At 42.0% G+C, this 17487-nt stretch overlaps 1 protein-coding gene across 5 annotated transcripts in view; it reads right to left on the bottom strand.

Moving 5' to 3' along the window:
• PARD3B (par-3 family cell polarity regulator beta) overlaps window positions 1–17487 on the bottom strand; it is a 734574-nt gene that overhangs the window by 683670 nt on the left and 33417 nt on the right. For all 5 annotated transcript variants that reach the window (XM_053281579.1, XM_053281603.1, XM_053281561.1 and 2 more), the window contains exon 2: window positions 11297–11398. In XM_053281579.1, coding sequence (XP_053137554.1) covers window positions 11297–11398 — 102 coding nt within the window. The remainder of the gene's footprint in view (window positions 1–11296; window positions 11399–17487) is intronic.

Below are 17487 nucleotides of genomic sequence, written 5' to 3'. Positions count from 1 at the left end.
AGCATACACCAGAATTTAATTTCCTTGCCCCAAAACATCACAAACTCACAACTCAGGTAATGAACAATCTCTTATCTACCATTCCCTCATTCCTTCTACATATATTCCTTATCCTTAACTACCACCAGTTAGCTGTAATACTAATCCTTTAAGATTTTTTTCTCCCACTTCTGTTCATGACTGACTAATAAGGATTCTTTGGGGCATAACAGATTGTGCCGAGTATAAGTGTTAAAAGGCTGAACATAACACCACACACAATAGCAGCCATTTGAAAGGAACAAACAATGTCAGAGTCTAGCTGCTCTAATGCATCATAAATTCAAAGATTGCAAAGATTAGCCAAGCAGTTTGCTTCACTGAACTGAATATGGCATTACTTCAGCAAAACCTGACTAAAAACAACAACTTTTTATTGAAGAGAAAATATTGATCCCAACTAAGCACTGCCAAGATGTTTAGAGCTTAATGAAACAGTTCTTTTATATAAAAGGTTTTCAAAAACTTCATTCCTTAGCTAGTACAGAATTTTAAAAATCCACACTTGTCTAGGTGTCAGTTTTTCCCACTTCCTAACTCAATTTTTCTTTTAACACTAGAGGAACTATAAAAGAAAGACAAATGTCCATGATAGCACAGCTAAACTCTGTAGTTTGGGTACACAGAACAGAACATATCTTTCCCGCGTCTCTTTCAACTGTTGAGACATATCTGAATAAGAGTCCTTGACAGGGGCGGAACCACCATTGAGTAAACGGGTTCAAACCTGATTCTGAGCTGTGGACCCAGACACGCCCCCACGTCTGACATCAGACGTGGGAGGCATTATTTTGCTCCCAAATGAAATAATTATTTTGTTATATTATTATTTCTTGTTTACACAGTCAGACAGGTGTTATTGACTGGTTTGTTTTATCCAGACATCGAGTCCTTCCCAAGGACCTGGGATGGCTGAATTTTATCATCAATGGTTATTATAATAATGGTTGGTTATTATAGATATCATTGCAAAATATAGGCTGTTCCCAGTAAAGCTGCTTTTTGTAATTGGTTGATGGTGATTTCTGTGGCCCCTATGGTGTTGAGGTGCTCTTCAAGGTCTTTTGGAACTGCACCCAGGGCGCCAATTACCACTGGGATTATTTTGGTCTTTTTTTGCCACAGCCTTTCAATTTCAATTTGTAGATCTTTGTATTTGGTGATTTTTTCTATTTCTTTTTCTTCTATTCTGCTATCCCCTGGTATTGCTATGTCGATTATTTTGACTTGTTTTTCTTTCTTCCCAACTACAGATATATCTGGTGTATTGTGTGGCAGATGTTTGTCTGTTTGTAGTCGGAAGTCCCATAATATTTTTACATCTTCATTTTCTTCAACTTTTTCAATTTGATGGTCCCACCAATTCTTGGCTACAGGAAGCTTGTATTTTTTGCAGATGTTCCAGTGTATCATCCCTGCTACCTTGTCATGCCTTTGTTTGTAGTCAGTCTGTGCGATCTTCTTACAACAGCTGATCATGTGGTCCACTGTTTCATCTGCTTCTTTACAAAGGCGGCACTTGCTGTTTGTTGTGGATTTTTCAACTTTTGCTCTTATTGCATTTGTTCTTAGTGCCTGTTCTTGTGCAGCCAGTATTAAACCTTCTGTTTGTTTTTCAAGTTGCCATTCTTAAGCCATTGCCAGGTCTTGGTGATGTCTGATTTTCCACTTATATTGTGCAAATATTGACCATGCAGGGGCTTGTTTTTTCCATTTTTCTTCTCGGTTCTTGACTTGTTCTTTCTTGTAGGCCTGCTTTGTTTCATTGGTGTTGAATAGTTTTGCATTATTGACCATTTGAAGTGCATCTTCTTCACTGTCCTTGATATATTCTTCAAGGTCTCTTTTCTCCTCCTCTACTGTTTGATGGACTTGCAGCATTCCTCTTCCACCTGAGCTGCGAGGGAGGTAGAGCCTATCTACATCCCTGCGGGGGTGCAGAGCATGATTGATGGTCATGGTTTTCCTGGTCTTGCGATCTAGCGTCTCCAGCTCTGCCTGGGTCCAGTCTATTACTCCTGCAGTGTATCTGATAACAGGCATAGCCCAGGTCTTTATGGCTTGTATGGTGTTCCCGCCATTGAGTTTGGACTTGAGGATTTTTCTAACTCTCCTGATGTATTCACTTCCCATTTTTCTTTTAACTTCAGTGTGTGCGATGTTATCAGCCTGGAGAATGCCCAAGTATTTGTAACGTTCTTTCTCTTCCAGGTTCTTGATCTTGCTTCCATTGGGCAGTTCTGTTCCTTCTGTTTTTGTTATTTTTCCTCTTTTCATTATTAATGCAGCACACTTGTCTAGTCCAAACTTCATTGCTATATCGCTACTGAATATACGGACAGTGTTTAGCAGTGATTCGATTTCTGACTGGGACTTTCCATACAACTTCAGATCGTCCATGTACAGCAGATGGTTGATTTTACTTGATGTTTTAGATCTTTGGTATCCGAGGCCTGTTTTGTTTAGTATTTGTGAAAGTGGGGTCATGGCGATTACAAACAACAGAGGGGATAGTGAGTCCCCTTGGAAAATGCCTCTTCTAATGCTAACCTGTCCAAGTGCCTCGCCATTGATTGTTAACTGTGTACTCCACCTGCTCATTGCTTTTTTAATAAATATCTGAATGTTTTTGCTGACACCAGTTGTTTCTAAACATTTTAGTATCCATGTGTGAGGCAATGAATCAAAGGCTTTCTTGTAGTCAATCCATGCAACACTTAGATTTGTTTTTCTTCTCTTGCAGTTTTCTAAAATCATTTTGTCAATCAGCAGCTGGTCTTTTGTGCCTCTGGTGTTCGGGCAATTTCCTTTCTGTTCAACTGGAAGCTGTTTGTTAGTTAATAAGTGTTGCATCACTTCATCTGCTATTATTCCAGTTAATAATTTGAACATGGTTGTCAGGCAGGTTATCGGTCTATAATTACTTGGAACTGCACCTTTTGCTGGGTCTTTCATGATGAGATGAGTTTTCCCAGTTGTTAGCCATAGTTCAATATCACCTCCTTGCAAACTGTGATTGAACTGTTTTGATAGTTGTTTATGAAGGCTTGTTAGGTGCTTAAGCCAAAAGCCATGCAGTTCATCGTCGCCTGGCGCAGTCCAATTTTTAATTTTCTTTGTTCTTTCACTTATTAATTCTGGTGTTATTATTAGATCTTGCATTTGTTGGTTACATTTTTTGACCTCTTTCATCCAGCCTGCTTTTTTATTATAATCTATTGGATTGTCCCATAATTTCCCCCAGAATTGCACTGTTTCTTCTTTATTTGGTGTTTCTACGTTTCTTGCAGTTTCTCCTTCTATGCTTTGGTAGAAACGTCTCTGATTCGACTGGAATTGGAGATTCTGCCTGTGTTGTGTAATTCTGGCTTCATATCTGCTAATCTTCTTTGACACTACTGGTATTTGCTGCTTTATTATTTCCAGGACTTCTCTAATTTTCCTTGAATCTAGGTGGTATTTTTGGATCAGATACTGTTTGGTGTTTTCATTCTTCAGCTTCTTGTCTTTCATATCTTTCAATTTACTAGCATCTGATCTAAGCCTGGAGATTTTCTTTTCTAATCTAATCTTCCATTTAGGTGATGTACTGCTTTCTTTTTTGACAGGTCCACTGATCTTATATCCCAGCTCTTGTGTTGTTATTGTTGCTGCACTGTACATTAGTTGGTTTGTTTCTTGCAAATTATTGGTTGTTATTTCTGCAAGTGCAGCATTGACATCTTTTAATGCCTGAGCAAGTTGTTTTTTGGCAACTGTTTTTAGAGCTGGAAGTCGAACCCTGGTGGTTGTTTGGTTCATGTGCTCAGTTATTTTTTGCTTTAGTTCTTGTTGCTTTTCTGTTAAATGGCATTTGGGTTTTTGAGGTGAAGGCAAAGGGGAGGTTGCCTGGTTTTGATTCTGAAACAGTTCAGCAACAGTGGCATCCTCAATTTCCAACACCTCCTCCACCTGTGCCTGAGCAACTTCTTCAATTGGTGATAATTCTTCTTCCATATCTTGATGATGATGATTACTTGTTTACACAGTCAGACAGGTGTTATTGACTGGTTTGCTTTATCCAGACATCGAGTCCTTCCCAAGGACCTGGGATGGCTGAATTTTATTGTCAGTTGTTATAGATATCGTCGCAGAATATAGGCTGTTCCCAGTAAAGCTGCCTTTTGTAATTGGCTGATGGTGATTTCTGTGGCCCCTATGGTGCTGAGGTGCTCTTCAAGGTCTTTTGGAACTGCACCTAGGGTGCCAATTACCACTGGGATTATTTTGGTCTTTTTCTGCCACAGCCTTTCAATTTCAATTTGTAGATCTTTGTATTTTGTGACATTATATTATTATTATTATTATTATTACTTCACTCCCTCCAAAATTGGCCCACACTGTGTTGGCAGCACGGCTGAAGTGACTCTCCCTGCCTTTAAAGACAGGGAGAGCTGCTCCTGACCTCACTGCCAACACAGTGGGACTGATCTCCCTCCCAAATGAGGCTGCGCGGCCCAATTTGGAAGGGAGATCAGCTCGTGCTGTGTTGGCAGCATGGCCAGAAAAGCTCTCCCTGCCTTTAAAAGGCAGGGAGAGTTGCTCTGGCCCGCACTGCCCAATGCAGTACGGGCCAATCTCCCTCCCAAATGGGGTCACATGATCTCATTTGGGAGGGAGACAAAGCCCCTGCACCTAACATCAAATGTGGGGGTGTGACTAGTCAGCCCCCTGAGTCTGACGTCAGATGGGGGGGGTGGGGCCATGGCAGCGGCCGAACACCAGCCTCCCTCCACGCCTGGTCCTTGATAAAAGCTTTCGCCAAAACACTTTGGGCCATTAATAAAGACTAATTTGGAGGCATCAGAGGAATCTCCTCTTTCTATTTTGGTGCCTTCCTCCTTTGTTTATGGCCAATTATATATAGATATGTTAGGATTGACTATATTTGCATGTACAGGCGGTCAGTATTCACAGGATAGGGTAGAGCAATTGTAGACCAAATCAGGACCTCAGAGGGATACTCTCTGCCTCCATTTCCTCCTCCAGTGACCAATACAGAAGTATTTTTTAAAGCATAGAGGGAGGAGAGCAAGGCCTGCTGGCTGATCACAATGGAGGCTAGCAGGGTCACCCAGTACCCCTCAAATCTATGTCAAAGTGGACCTCCCGAAAAGTCAGTTGCTAAATTAGTACAAACACACACAACAACTCAAAAGCAATGCTGATGTTGATTCCAAGAACCTTGCCTTGCATCTGCTTTAAAGATTGCCTAGAATATTTCTGTTTGCACCAGTTTACCTTTTAAGATTGCCTCTATGAATGGCATGTATGTAAATTTTGTACTGCATTATGGCCATAATAAAGATAAACATGTCCAGCTTTATACACTTCACAGGCCTCACAGAATACATTTGATACATTTTTGCAGGCCTCACAAAAGCCTACTAGCATGGACTTTGATAGATACTTAAGTACACACAGACACAATCATCCACAGCTATAACACAGACATAAGACCTGTCTGTCTGTCTAGGGAACACATACAAATATCTAAAATCATTTTTTACAGAAGTTACACTGTTGATTCATCATACAAGGCTTTACTAATGCATCAGTGGTTCAAAAGGCCAAAACACCTTAGGGGTAGCTAAACAAAGACAACAATTTTTCAGCTGCAGCCTCTTGCACAAACAAAAATAAAACAAATACATACATACACACACACACACACACACACACACACACACACACACACACACATATATATATATATATATATATATATATATTCTCTAAGGCGTACCCGCGGTTAATCCTGTGTGTAGCAGCTCTCGCGAGAGTCCGCAAGCAGAAACATCTAATTGGGCAGTGGGGATTCCATATGCAGTAAGGGGGGGGAGGAACCTGTGAGAGCAGAAGCACCATGGTGATTTCACATGCAGATAGGGAGGAGGAGCCAGTGATGGTTAAGGTCAGTTGGAATGCAACTGTTACTGGTTGGAAGATGTTCTTGATTGTACAGGAGAGGATATCTATAAAGATATCTATTTCAATAAATATATAAAATGACAGTGAACAGGGGTCTGCAAAGAGAGGGGTCGTGAGGGAGAAAAGAGCCCCTTCAGGAAAAAGAGGCTTCCGCTGTGTGAATTAGATAAGGAAACAGGATCTGTTAACTCAGGAAGGGAGGGAGGGAGAAAGAGAGAAGGGAGGGGAAGAAAGACAGAGGGGAAGAGCGAGTGGAGGAAAGAGAGAAAAAGAAGGGAGGGGAAGAGAGAAAGAAGGAAGGGCGAGGGATTGGCCTCAGTCTGTCAGCAGCCTGAGGGGAACGAGCAGCCATGGTGGTGGCGGCAGCAGCAAGGAAGGGCCCAGTCAACCACTGCTGCTGTTTGGGGCTACTGAGGCCACTGGTGAAGGGAGGCAAGCGACGGGCCTGAGCCTATCAGCGGCATGAAGGGAACCAACACCCATGGCGGTGGTGTCAGCGAACCAGGGCCTGGTCAACTGCTGATGCTGCTCCTGTGCATAGAAGCAGGAGTGAGGCTCAGATGAGGGTGGGGATGTCTCTGGGGATAGGGGGCTGCAGCTTGGCCAATAGGCACCAGCAATGCTTCAGCCGCGACCAAAAGGGGTGAGGGGGATGGAGTAAAGGGATGGAGGAGTGACCAACAGGGTTGAGTGGGATGGAAGCACCTGGATGGAGGAGAACGAGGAGGAGGACGACGAGGAGGAGGAGGAGGAGGATTGTGGCTCAGGTGAGGGTGGAAAGTTCTCTGAGGTAAGAGGGGCTGTGGCAGGGGTGAGGGGAGCAATCAAGTACTAGAGCACAGATGTTCTGTATGGGTTAAGCTAGTTATTAATAAACTGTTCTATGACAGGGCAGAAACATCATCTTTATCATTTCCATGCTAAGCAGCCAAGAATTTTGTCTTCAACTGTGAATAAATGAAGAAAATGACCGCACACAAAAAAGTGACATAAATACAACAGATGTACTGCCTGAACTATTGATTAAGAGAAACGGAAGATAAATGGATGTTTAGAGAAGTGTGGGATAAGGCCATCACCCAACATTTGCTTTAAATGCCAGAGATCTCAGGTTTACCCTATGCCATCTCCAGTTAAAGAATCTCAGAAAGTCTGTGGGAGACCTTCAAGAACCACTGGCAGTTAGTAACAGTGGGCTAAAAGGACAGTAGTTTGACCCAGAAAAGGGTACTAATTTAGGAAATTTCAATTGTTAATATGTTCAGAAACAATCACTAGCAGCTATTTGGTAAAAGCAGTTGCCACAATGGAAACAAACAAAAAAAATACCAATTATGTGATAGGTTTTCTTTTATTTGTTTAGCACCAACTTCTTTTTGGGTAGTAGCAGGCAAGTTAATGTAAGCTAAAGCAGGATGAATTCACTGGATACTTGAATAGGTCAAGGCTGGGAAACCAGCCTTGACCTATTCCCCTGTCTATCAGACTGGGGCGGGGTGGGGCAGAGGGTGGGGAGAGAGATACATTTCCAGCAGGGCAAATGTACCAGTGTAGTTCAGACCCTGGTTATCTGAATTATAACAACAGCTGTAATCCAACTGATCATCTTATGAATGTTTGAATGCTAAGAGTTCCGTGATAAGGCTACATGCTGCAGATTTATTTATTTTTAAAATCTCAACTCAGAACAAGACTTCATTGCTATAAGGAACTAAGTGAGATATTTCGATACGGCCTGATGGTGAGGGTCATAAAATTCAGAAGCCTGCATCGAGACTGAATTTTATCACTTGTTTTCTAATCAAAATAAAATGATTTGTCAGTCAAGAAGTTGTGTTTGAAGTCTCTTCAAGACCATCTGGGGGGAAAACCTTGCTAAAATTACACAAGTTCATCTAAAGTACTGCTTTAAACATTTTTAAACACAGATTTTATGCCAAAGACCTATGAAAATGTTAATATAAGTTGCAACAATTGTGGATGCACTTTACTATTCCATTCGCCTCACAGCACTATCGACTGTTTTCACCTAGCAACATAAAGTTTAACTTCCCTGAAGAAACTTTTCAGCATTACACGCTTGTAACAGATCAGCTAATCTTTCAAGTACGATAGAAAAGTGAATATATGCCATGCAGCATATCTTGATTGTAGCTTAATACTTATGAAAGTACCTGTTATATTCAGCCTCATTGTGACCATTGCCATCTTACTTTAATTACTAAAAAAAAAATGCATTGTTGAATGTATTTGCTTATCCTGTCACCATAGGAAAATCAAGTTGTCAAATAAAGGCCAATTACACTAATTCATCTGCAGTGGTTGGGGAATGGCCCCACTGTATAAAGGAAAGGGGTAGCAACTTTACTTTATCTGTGGGGCAACTGAAACCCAGAATATAATTATTTTCTTCTAAAATTCCTTCTGCAAAATAACCTGTTATTTCCATGAATTCTTTTACCACAGAATAGCTGTAAGAAGCAACACACTTCTTGTGAAGTTCCTTCTAAGAAGCAACACAGTATTGATTCTGGCCACTGCATGAAAATGAAGGGGGATAGACACAATGATATCTCTGCTGCCTTTCCCAGATTAGAACACCCATTGTTTGAGAACATACAGTCAAGTGTTAATACTGGGATCACTCCCCCTCCCCCGAAAATGCGAATTAATTCAAAAATGATTGCAATACATTCCACATATTAAGTAGCCTGTTTCTAAGTGCTTCGAAGTACTTATTTGCAGAAAATGATTATTTGGAAATGATACTGTATCACTATCAGTCTCAAGGCTAGATTCATTAAATAGCTATAATACTACAAAAATAAGAGATCAATTTGGAGCGTGTCACATTATAGAAGTTAACTACCGTCTTTTTCGATTTATTGGATGCCTTTTGCCTGTCACAGCAAAAAACTAGGGAGAGGGGGAGTTGGGTTCCTAAATGCCCAGGTGGGAAACCTCCCTTTGTTTTCCCATAAAATCAAGCCCAGTAAAGGTGCCTGAAGCCGGGGTTCTGGGGGAAGGGTGTCTGAAAGTTGGGGTGCTGTAGGGTGGAGGTTCTGATGCCTCTGCTTCATCCTCTGAGTCTAAGGACAAGGGTAAGGGAGTATTGAGAGGGTCTGCAGGTGTGGGGGGTCACTGGTGCTGGAGGACCCTAGAACCCCCACCCACTTCCTAGTCCTCTGTGTCGGACCCTGGCATGTGGGGGTCTGATTGCCTCGGCCATTGAGTCTGACCAAGGTAGCAAGAGGTAAGGCTTGGGGTTCATGGCAGCCTCCGGGAGCACAGGGCTCCTACCCAGGAAAGGTGCTTGGCTGAAGGTCAGAAACCATGGAGACCTGGTCAACCTCTCCTTAGTCCCGCAAACATTAAACCCGGGAAAGGGGCCTGGAGCTTGTGTGCAGGCTGGCTTGGCAAAAGGGGAGGACCATGGAGCTCCTACCCAGAAAAGGGGCGTGGCTGTGAGGGGCAGAGAGTCTGGATTCCAGATCAACCTCCCCCTGATTTCCCTTCCCAAGGGGAGCAGGGGGAGTGGAGAATTAAGCCAAGGAAGATGATTGGGGAGGGAGTGGTACAATGCCAGGAAAATTGCAGTCTCCTTGCATGGCCAGAAAAGACCAGGGAGACCAGGTCTACCCACGGCCAGCTGGCCACGGGTAGTCCTGGCCTCTGATGTGGAGTTGTGCAGGGAGACCATGTCTTCCAACCAGGGGAAACCTGGCCTCCCCGCTGGCTGGAAGACATGGCCTCCACTGAAGTCCACATTGAAGCCAAGGTCTACCCATGGCCAGCTGTCCGTGGGTAGATCTGGTTTCCCTCTGGGTGGTAGACCTGGCCTCCCTGCCAAGTCCACACTGGAGTCCACGTGGGGAAACAAAGGGAGCTTTCCCACCTGGGCATTCTAAGGGCTTCCGGACCGGTACGGACCTGGGGCCGGTTCGGCAATGGGTGGGGGAGACCTTCATGTCCTGTGTCACTTGCGTGCGCGTGCACAACATGACAGGTGCGACGTGCGCACACTCAGTGAGGCTTTTGAAGCCTTTTGACAAGGAACAGGGGAAGGGGTGGCAGAAAAGTATGCTGCCACCCCAAATGCTTACAAAACCAGGAGCGCTGGAGGGGGGAAAGCAGCTGGAAGGGTAAGTACACCCTCCCCTGCCCTTAAAGAGCCCCCCTCCCCAGTGCCAGACTGCAGAGGTGCGGTTCCGTGCACACCACTAAATTTGGGAACCTAACTCCCCACTCTGTTGTTTTCCCCTACAGTGGGGAAAAGGCGTCCAAAAAAACTGGAAAAGACGCTAGGTAGCTCCCTCATGTCCATGCAGGTGCATCTAATGCATGTGGGCATTTCAGAATCTGAAAAAGATGGTTATTGTTTTAAAGCCTTCAAAGTCAATTTTTTCTGTACTGAAATAGTTGTCTTGTTGGCCAAAGTTGCAATATAATAATCCGAGCCTGCAGCTCAAGACTATGCAGCCTGAATTATGCCACCTATTGTCAAGGACCAGAAGACTGATCAGTGGAGAGGCTGCTTCCATGGGCTGGCATTCCCGAATTCATCACCAGCTCTCCTCATGTCCCTCTGTCTGGATGGAAGAACCTGGATTATGTTATCAAACGGCCAAGGGCTAGAAGATTATGCCATATACACCCTCATGGTAATTATACCTATCCACAAGTATCCTTAATATAACAATATCTTTGTGCTGTAAAACACGTATGATGGGAGCCAAGAGGTGGAAAAGCAGGGCATAAATATATGTAGGTGGGTTTTTTTGTTTTTGTTTTTTTAAAATGATCCAGAGGATTCTCAACAACAAAAAGGCACTGTTGTTTGTTAATCAGAAGTACACATTAAAAGTTTGGTGTGTGTATGATTTTCTGTTCTAAGTATTTCGTATACATACAAGGAAACACAGCTGTCATTGTGAAACCAAACTAACAGGCACCAAATCAATACTGTATCCAAGATCAATGCTCAACCTCAGCAGCTACTTCTTTTTTTTAGAACTGTACAATAAGTTAATTTGTTTTCCAACCAAGTCTTAAGATCAAGTTGTAACGCTTCAGCTGCTTTATGGACAGTGTTCTTACTGTGTAGTAAGTAGTACTGTCTCTCAATAAAACCCAGTGAATATGTTAAACTGTTTGCCTATTTAACACAATATCACACTGTCACATACCTATTAAACATATTGTTATATGAGCTTGCAACATAGTCTAGTTAGACTTTAATTCAACCTGACAATTTCTAGTTCAAAATAAAGCATTAATCTCTATCAACCTTATCTTTGTCTTCCACAACATCTGCCAGGATGTCATCTGGGTCCAGGATTCCCCCATCTGTATACTCCAGATGGTGAATATTCACCCAATAAGAAGGATCCTGCAAATGAAACAGAAGTGGATTTTCTCATTAGTATATCACTTTAGCATACTTCAGTCAACAACAGGATACAAAGTGATTTAGTTAATAAATTTTATTTTATTAAGAAAGGGGCTTATTCAATATGCTAGTTTTTAAAAAGATATTTAATACGGACATATTTAAAGAATCTGAGCTTGATAAAGAATACTGTGAACTTCTATATACAATACCTGTAAATTAAAATACAAACTGCTTATTTTAAATTCAAATTAAGCTTTATATTAAAAAGTTTTATCACACTTTTTGTATAGCCTATGAACAATAAATATTCTTACTTAGAACTAAGCAGTAAGTCTCAAGGGAACTTCCTTCATAGTAAGTTTAGTATTGCAAGTCAAAATGAATTATAATAATTTTAATTCACTACAACCATTCTCTGTGGTTTAAAGTGTTTAATTTATCCAATATAAAGTAAAGCGTTTGGAGAATCTTTTAAGCACTACTATGGGTGTGCATAAATCAAAATCTGCTATTTGATTCAAGGTTGAATTGAATTGCAGACCCCGCAAAGCAGCTTGGTGGGCTGCTTTGATGAATCAGTCCCAAATCACCCAAATCAGGTGATTTGCACATCGTTTTGAGGCCCATTTTGCTGGAATTGGGATTGGGGAGTAGACAGGCCCTCCACTCTGGACTTTGCATGTCAGCCCATCATGGAAGACAGGTCTACCTGGGTAGCGCAGGCCCTCAAGGTGGGCTGATGCACGAAGTCTGGAGCAGATGGCTGATCTATCCTCCAACCCCAATTGGTAGACCAGTTCTTTCTCAAACAAAAGTGCCATTTTGAGGCCCATTTTTTCCAGCAAAACAGGCCTCAAAATGGCGTTTGAATCACCCAGATTGATTTGGGTTGACTTATGGGTTATTCTCCTTGGTCCCAAATTGGGTGCTCTATTTTGAGGGCGATTTGATTCGGAGTCGAATCTGCAAATCATTCATGATTCAAAATGAATTGATATGACAGTGAATCAAATTGCATACCCCTATGCACTATATGGCACAGTATTATACTTTATAAGCTCATTTTAAAACATGCAAAACAATCTTCCACAATAGCAAAACACTGAAGACCACAGTCTTTAGATGCAAGAGAGGGGGCTGGTCCAGGTTCGAACCAAGTTGAGCCTGGTTAGAATTGAACTGATTAGACAGTGTGAATGTGGTGGCCACCATTATAAAGGTTTCTTGACGATTTTTCTGCTCTCTCAATTGGTTTTCAGCCACTGTCTTTAATTGGCTTGTTGTCATTCAAATCTTTCTGTTGTCTGGACAACTCTGCCCCCATTGGCCAGGCAGGAGGGACAAGGGAGGAGGGAGTAAAAAAGAAGGAGTTTCAAAATGTATTTAAAGCCAGGCAGTGCCCACTTGGCTTCACTCTTCCTCTGGCTTCCAGAGAAGAGCTGTTGCTGGCTTCTGATTGCTGCTGGTGGTCTGCACCTTGTTGGACTGTCTTGCTACTACTGCTGTGGGCCCTCTGCTCCCCAACCCTGCTTCTCTCTGTACCCTGATCTGCTGAGCCCAGGCCTGGACCCCCCCCACCTGCCTGCCTACTGACCCATTCGGACCCCTGACCTCCCCCCCCCAGAGAAACTTTGGTGTAAGCTATTGAGATCATCAGCAAAAGATTACTTCTTTTGATGTTCAAATTATACGAAAACTATTCTGTAAGGGTGTGTTGCAGCACGCAGGGACAACATTCAGGGAAGTCAGACAAGGATGTATTTTGTCTCCGCTGCTATTTAACTTTTATATTAACTCTCTTATCTCCCATTCAGATAATCTGGACCAGGGATTCTCAAACTTGGGTCCTCAGGTATTATTGGACTTCAACTCCCATAATCCCCAGCCTCAGTGGCCTTTGGTTGGGGATTATGGGAGTTGAAGTCCAATAACACCTGAGGACCCAAGTTTGAGAATCACTGATCTAGACCATCATCCACCAAAATTAGCAGACAGACATCTTGCTATACTACTATATGCAGATGATGCTGTCATTCTCTCGCAAACTCTGATAGGTCTAAGAAGAGCTGTGTGCTCTCTTGCTACCTATTGCCAAGAACAACTTTTAGAAATTAATTATAACAGAACTAAGATCCTGGTGTTTGCGAAGAGACCAAAAATTTGGGACTGGTCACTAAATGGGCACAGGTTAGAACAAGTTAAGTATTGCAAATACCTTCATGTAATATTCCAGTCCTCAGGCAGAAGGGGTGCACACAGAGAATATGTGGGGCAGAATGCACACAAGAGTGCACAAGCAATTCGATGTTTCCATTGCTCCAGGGGTGCCCAATTTACCCCCTCTACAATAGAACTCTTTTCGGCTAAAGTACGAGCACAGCTCCTATATGGAGCTCAACTTGGCACATACTCTAACTTATCTTAGATAGAAGCCTTGCAATCTAAGTTCCCAAGGAACATTTTTCAGGTTCACCGGTGTGTGCCCAGTGCTGTCCTTCATCTGGAAGCAGGACAGATTGAAGTAGAGGCCAGAGCACGGATCAATATCTTCGAATTCTGGCTGAAGCTGGTTTTTCACCCTGCAGGTCCAGCTCCACTTGTGCGAAAGAATATCTATCACTCCAGGTGGAAAAGAGAGCTGGACGAAAGGTTGCATCATTATGGTTTCTCCCCTTTTGTACTGATAACCCTGGGGTATGAAAATGCCAGGGTCAAACTCAGACAAAGAATATATGATATAACCGTGCCAAAATACTGTAGAGCTCTGACACAGGCATGATGCAATGCCTTGCAATCAGCAGTCCTCGAAGAGAGATATTAAAAAATCCCCTACAAAGAACTTACTTGTCTCTGCAAATCAGGAGATATTGAAACAAATGGCTCACGTGCTCCTTTATTGTCAATTCTACCAAGATATATGGTGTAAACATATAATCCCTTTTATTAGCTGCAATCCAGGTTGTACAGATTCCTTTTATCATGATTATCTTTTAACTGACCGGAATTACCTGAAATCTTATAATGTGGCTAATTTCTGTTTTGAGACCACCTTAAGTGGCAAAGCGGGGAAATGCTTGACTAACAAGCAGAAGGTTGCCGGTTTGAGTCCCCACACCTATATTGGGCAACAACGATATAGGAAGATGCTGCAAGGCATCATCTCACACTGTGTGGGAGGAGGCAATGGTAAACCCCTCCTGTATTCTACCAAAGAAAACTACAGGGCTCTGTGGGCGCCAGGAGTCGGAATCAAATTGATGGCACACTTTACACACTTTAAGTTCTGTTTAATAGCCAGTAAAATTAACCAGGAGTTCATTAAGAATCATTGTTAACTGACCTTTATGCTTAACTATGTGCTTAACAACTGTATCATAACCCTGTAGGTTACGTAGGGGTTTTTTGGGGGTTGGGCTTCTGCTTGTAAACTGTGCTGGTCTCTGACCGTAATAAAGAAATTGAATTGACCCCTGCCTTTTTCTCTGGATTACCCACCTAACTTTCTATTTAGATTACCGCCTGTCTTTATTTGGGGGGGGGGGTCACCCTTCTCATTGATTGCCTGCCTCATCATCACATCGGAATGGAGATGACACTCCCCCCTTTTGTTTTGTTTTTTCCCTGGTTCATTAGTTATTTAGTATTGTATGTTGTTTCTTTTAGGTTTAGCGTTTGGGAGGGTTTGTGCTTTGGATTTGCTGTGGTTAGGTTTAATTCTATTAACTGATATTTTTAGTGCTGTTTTCCAAGTCTTGTTATTAATTAGTTTAAGATTTAGTTAGGCTGAGTAGTGGTTTGGGCATAGTTTTGGTTGATTTTTGTGCTTTGTGTAGTTTTAGGTTCAGTCTTTGGGTTTTTGTACTTTTGGTGGTGATTTGATGTTTAGTTAAATAGTTTTAACATTGTCTTAAAATTTTAAATTGTAATATTTTAACTTTTTTGTTATTGTTTATTCTGTTTTAACTAATGTTTTAATTTTTCTGTTGGCATTTATTTTGTTTTAATTAATATTTTAACTGTTTCTGTTTGTTTTGCTTTGTTGTATACCACCCAGAGAGATCATTGCAAGCCCGTGACATCACGGGCTTGCAACGATTTCCTCTGCGCAGGAGTGCCTCGCATTTGCTTAAAGTTGTCAGCCTGAACGGATGGGAGCAGAGTCACTCCAGCATCCACCCCACCACTGCCAGGGGAGGCGGGGAGAAAGACTGCTCTCCCCCCCCCGACAGCCACCCCTCAGCCATGGTAAGAGGGTTTGGGGGGGGGTTAATGGAGCTTTGGTGGGGCGGGCGCAGGGTGGCTTCCCGAGACCACCCTGGACTTTGTAGGACCAGACCAGGTCCCCAAATCTGTGGGTTAGTGCGCCTCTCGAATAATCCTTTTAACTTTTTAAAAAAAACTCATGGTGGTGGGGCATGGGGGACCTCTGAAGCCCTTCAGGTCCAGGCACCAAAATTATCTAGGTGCGCCCCTGAGCGAGTGCTACACCGATCTGGTAAGATTTGCACAAAAACATTCACTAAACAACCAGCTAATTCTGCCAGATACTGAGGCTATGCACGCATGCATGCAAAACTGCATGTACAAGAAGAATTCATGTCCCCTTATTTCAACTCAAACTATAATATGGAAACAGACATGAGGATGCATGGCAAGATGTGAACTTATCAAAAGCACATTTTTTTACAGAAGGCGATGCCGTGTTTCTTTTTCTTGTTAATATGCATTTGGATGCTCATTCAATTTAAATCCCTGAAGTTAGCATTTTCATATTTTAATATTAGCCAGAATTACATCAGACAATGAATTATAGGGAAATGAGCAGCAGCCTTTTCAAACACCCAAATGTTCTGCCTTTGGGAAACTGTCTACAGCATTTCCTCTTGAAAAAGACTCAAAATTATATGTACTGGAATAGTGACCCTTCCCTTTTAATAATAAACCTTGTAATTTTAATGGTATCTTCAAACTTGAACTAAAGAAATGCACAATAAAATCAGGGCAGGGGGGTTGGGGTTCTCAATTTTCTTTTCTGTCCTTAAGGAGCTGCAATGGCAAAGCATGAATTTAAGAAACTCTACATGCTCAGATCAAAAGACAAATTAAAGCAAGAGAAGCCTTACTATTTATTTTAAGTCATTATTTTAAGCCAATTTCATGGAGGCTTGAACATTTGGGGATAATTTGTTGTATTGTTTTGGTTGACAATCAATGAACTCAGGAACAAAGCTCCCACTCAGCAGAGCAGGATCAAAACCCAGTTGCCAAGACTGAAAGCCATTCCTTCTTGGCTTAAGACTCTACAGAACATTCCACACTTATCTACCCCATGTATCTACTGGGGTAAATAGAAATATTCATAATAATATACTCAAGACTGCGATTTTGACAAGCAAGAACCCTCATGCTTCAACTCTGCCGATATTAACTTTGAATATTAGAAATTGTTTGAAATATATTATTTATTTTATTTATTTATTTATTTATTACATTTCTATACTGAAGACCATAGGCATGATGCAGCCAAATATGGGATACGTCCCATATTTAAAAAGGAGAATTAAGCACTTGCTACAAACATTTCCTTCACTGGAATTAAAATAAATTTATTTAAATGTTCATACCACAATCCCACTAGCCATACTATGTGTGAATTTAGCTAAACTATGGTTTCATGTTATTCTGAACCCATGCCTCCACACAAACTGTGGCTTGCCTGGGGCCAGCAAACCAAGATTTGAGATAATGTTTAGAAGTTGTGGCAAACCACAGTCTGTGTCAATTCACAGACAATTTCATAAACCACTATTAACACCATTGTTCCACCTGCAGAGGCTGCTGTACATGGAGAAGGGAGTGAACTTTTAAAGCCAAGTCCTAAGCAGAAGGGAAATAAAAGCAAACAACCAACTCTATACCAGAGTTTGCATTTTTGTAGCCTAGAAGCTCAAACTTTAGTTTGAGTTCTCAGTTATGGTTAGCACAAACCATGGTTTCATATTATGTCTGAACCCAGCTAAACTGTTTACCTGTAGGATTTACTCCTTTTACAAAGGGCTCTTGTAATGCAGCCCTGGCTGCTCTAT

This window comes from Hemicordylus capensis, chromosome 1, assembly GCF_027244095.1.
Source record: "Hemicordylus capensis ecotype Gifberg chromosome 1, rHemCap1.1.pri, whole genome shotgun sequence".
Lineage (NCBI taxonomy): Eukaryota > Metazoa > Chordata > Lepidosauria > Squamata > Cordylidae > Hemicordylus > Hemicordylus capensis.
The sequence above is the reverse complement of the archived record's forward strand: the minus strand, read 5'-3'. Positions and strand labels throughout refer to the sequence as shown.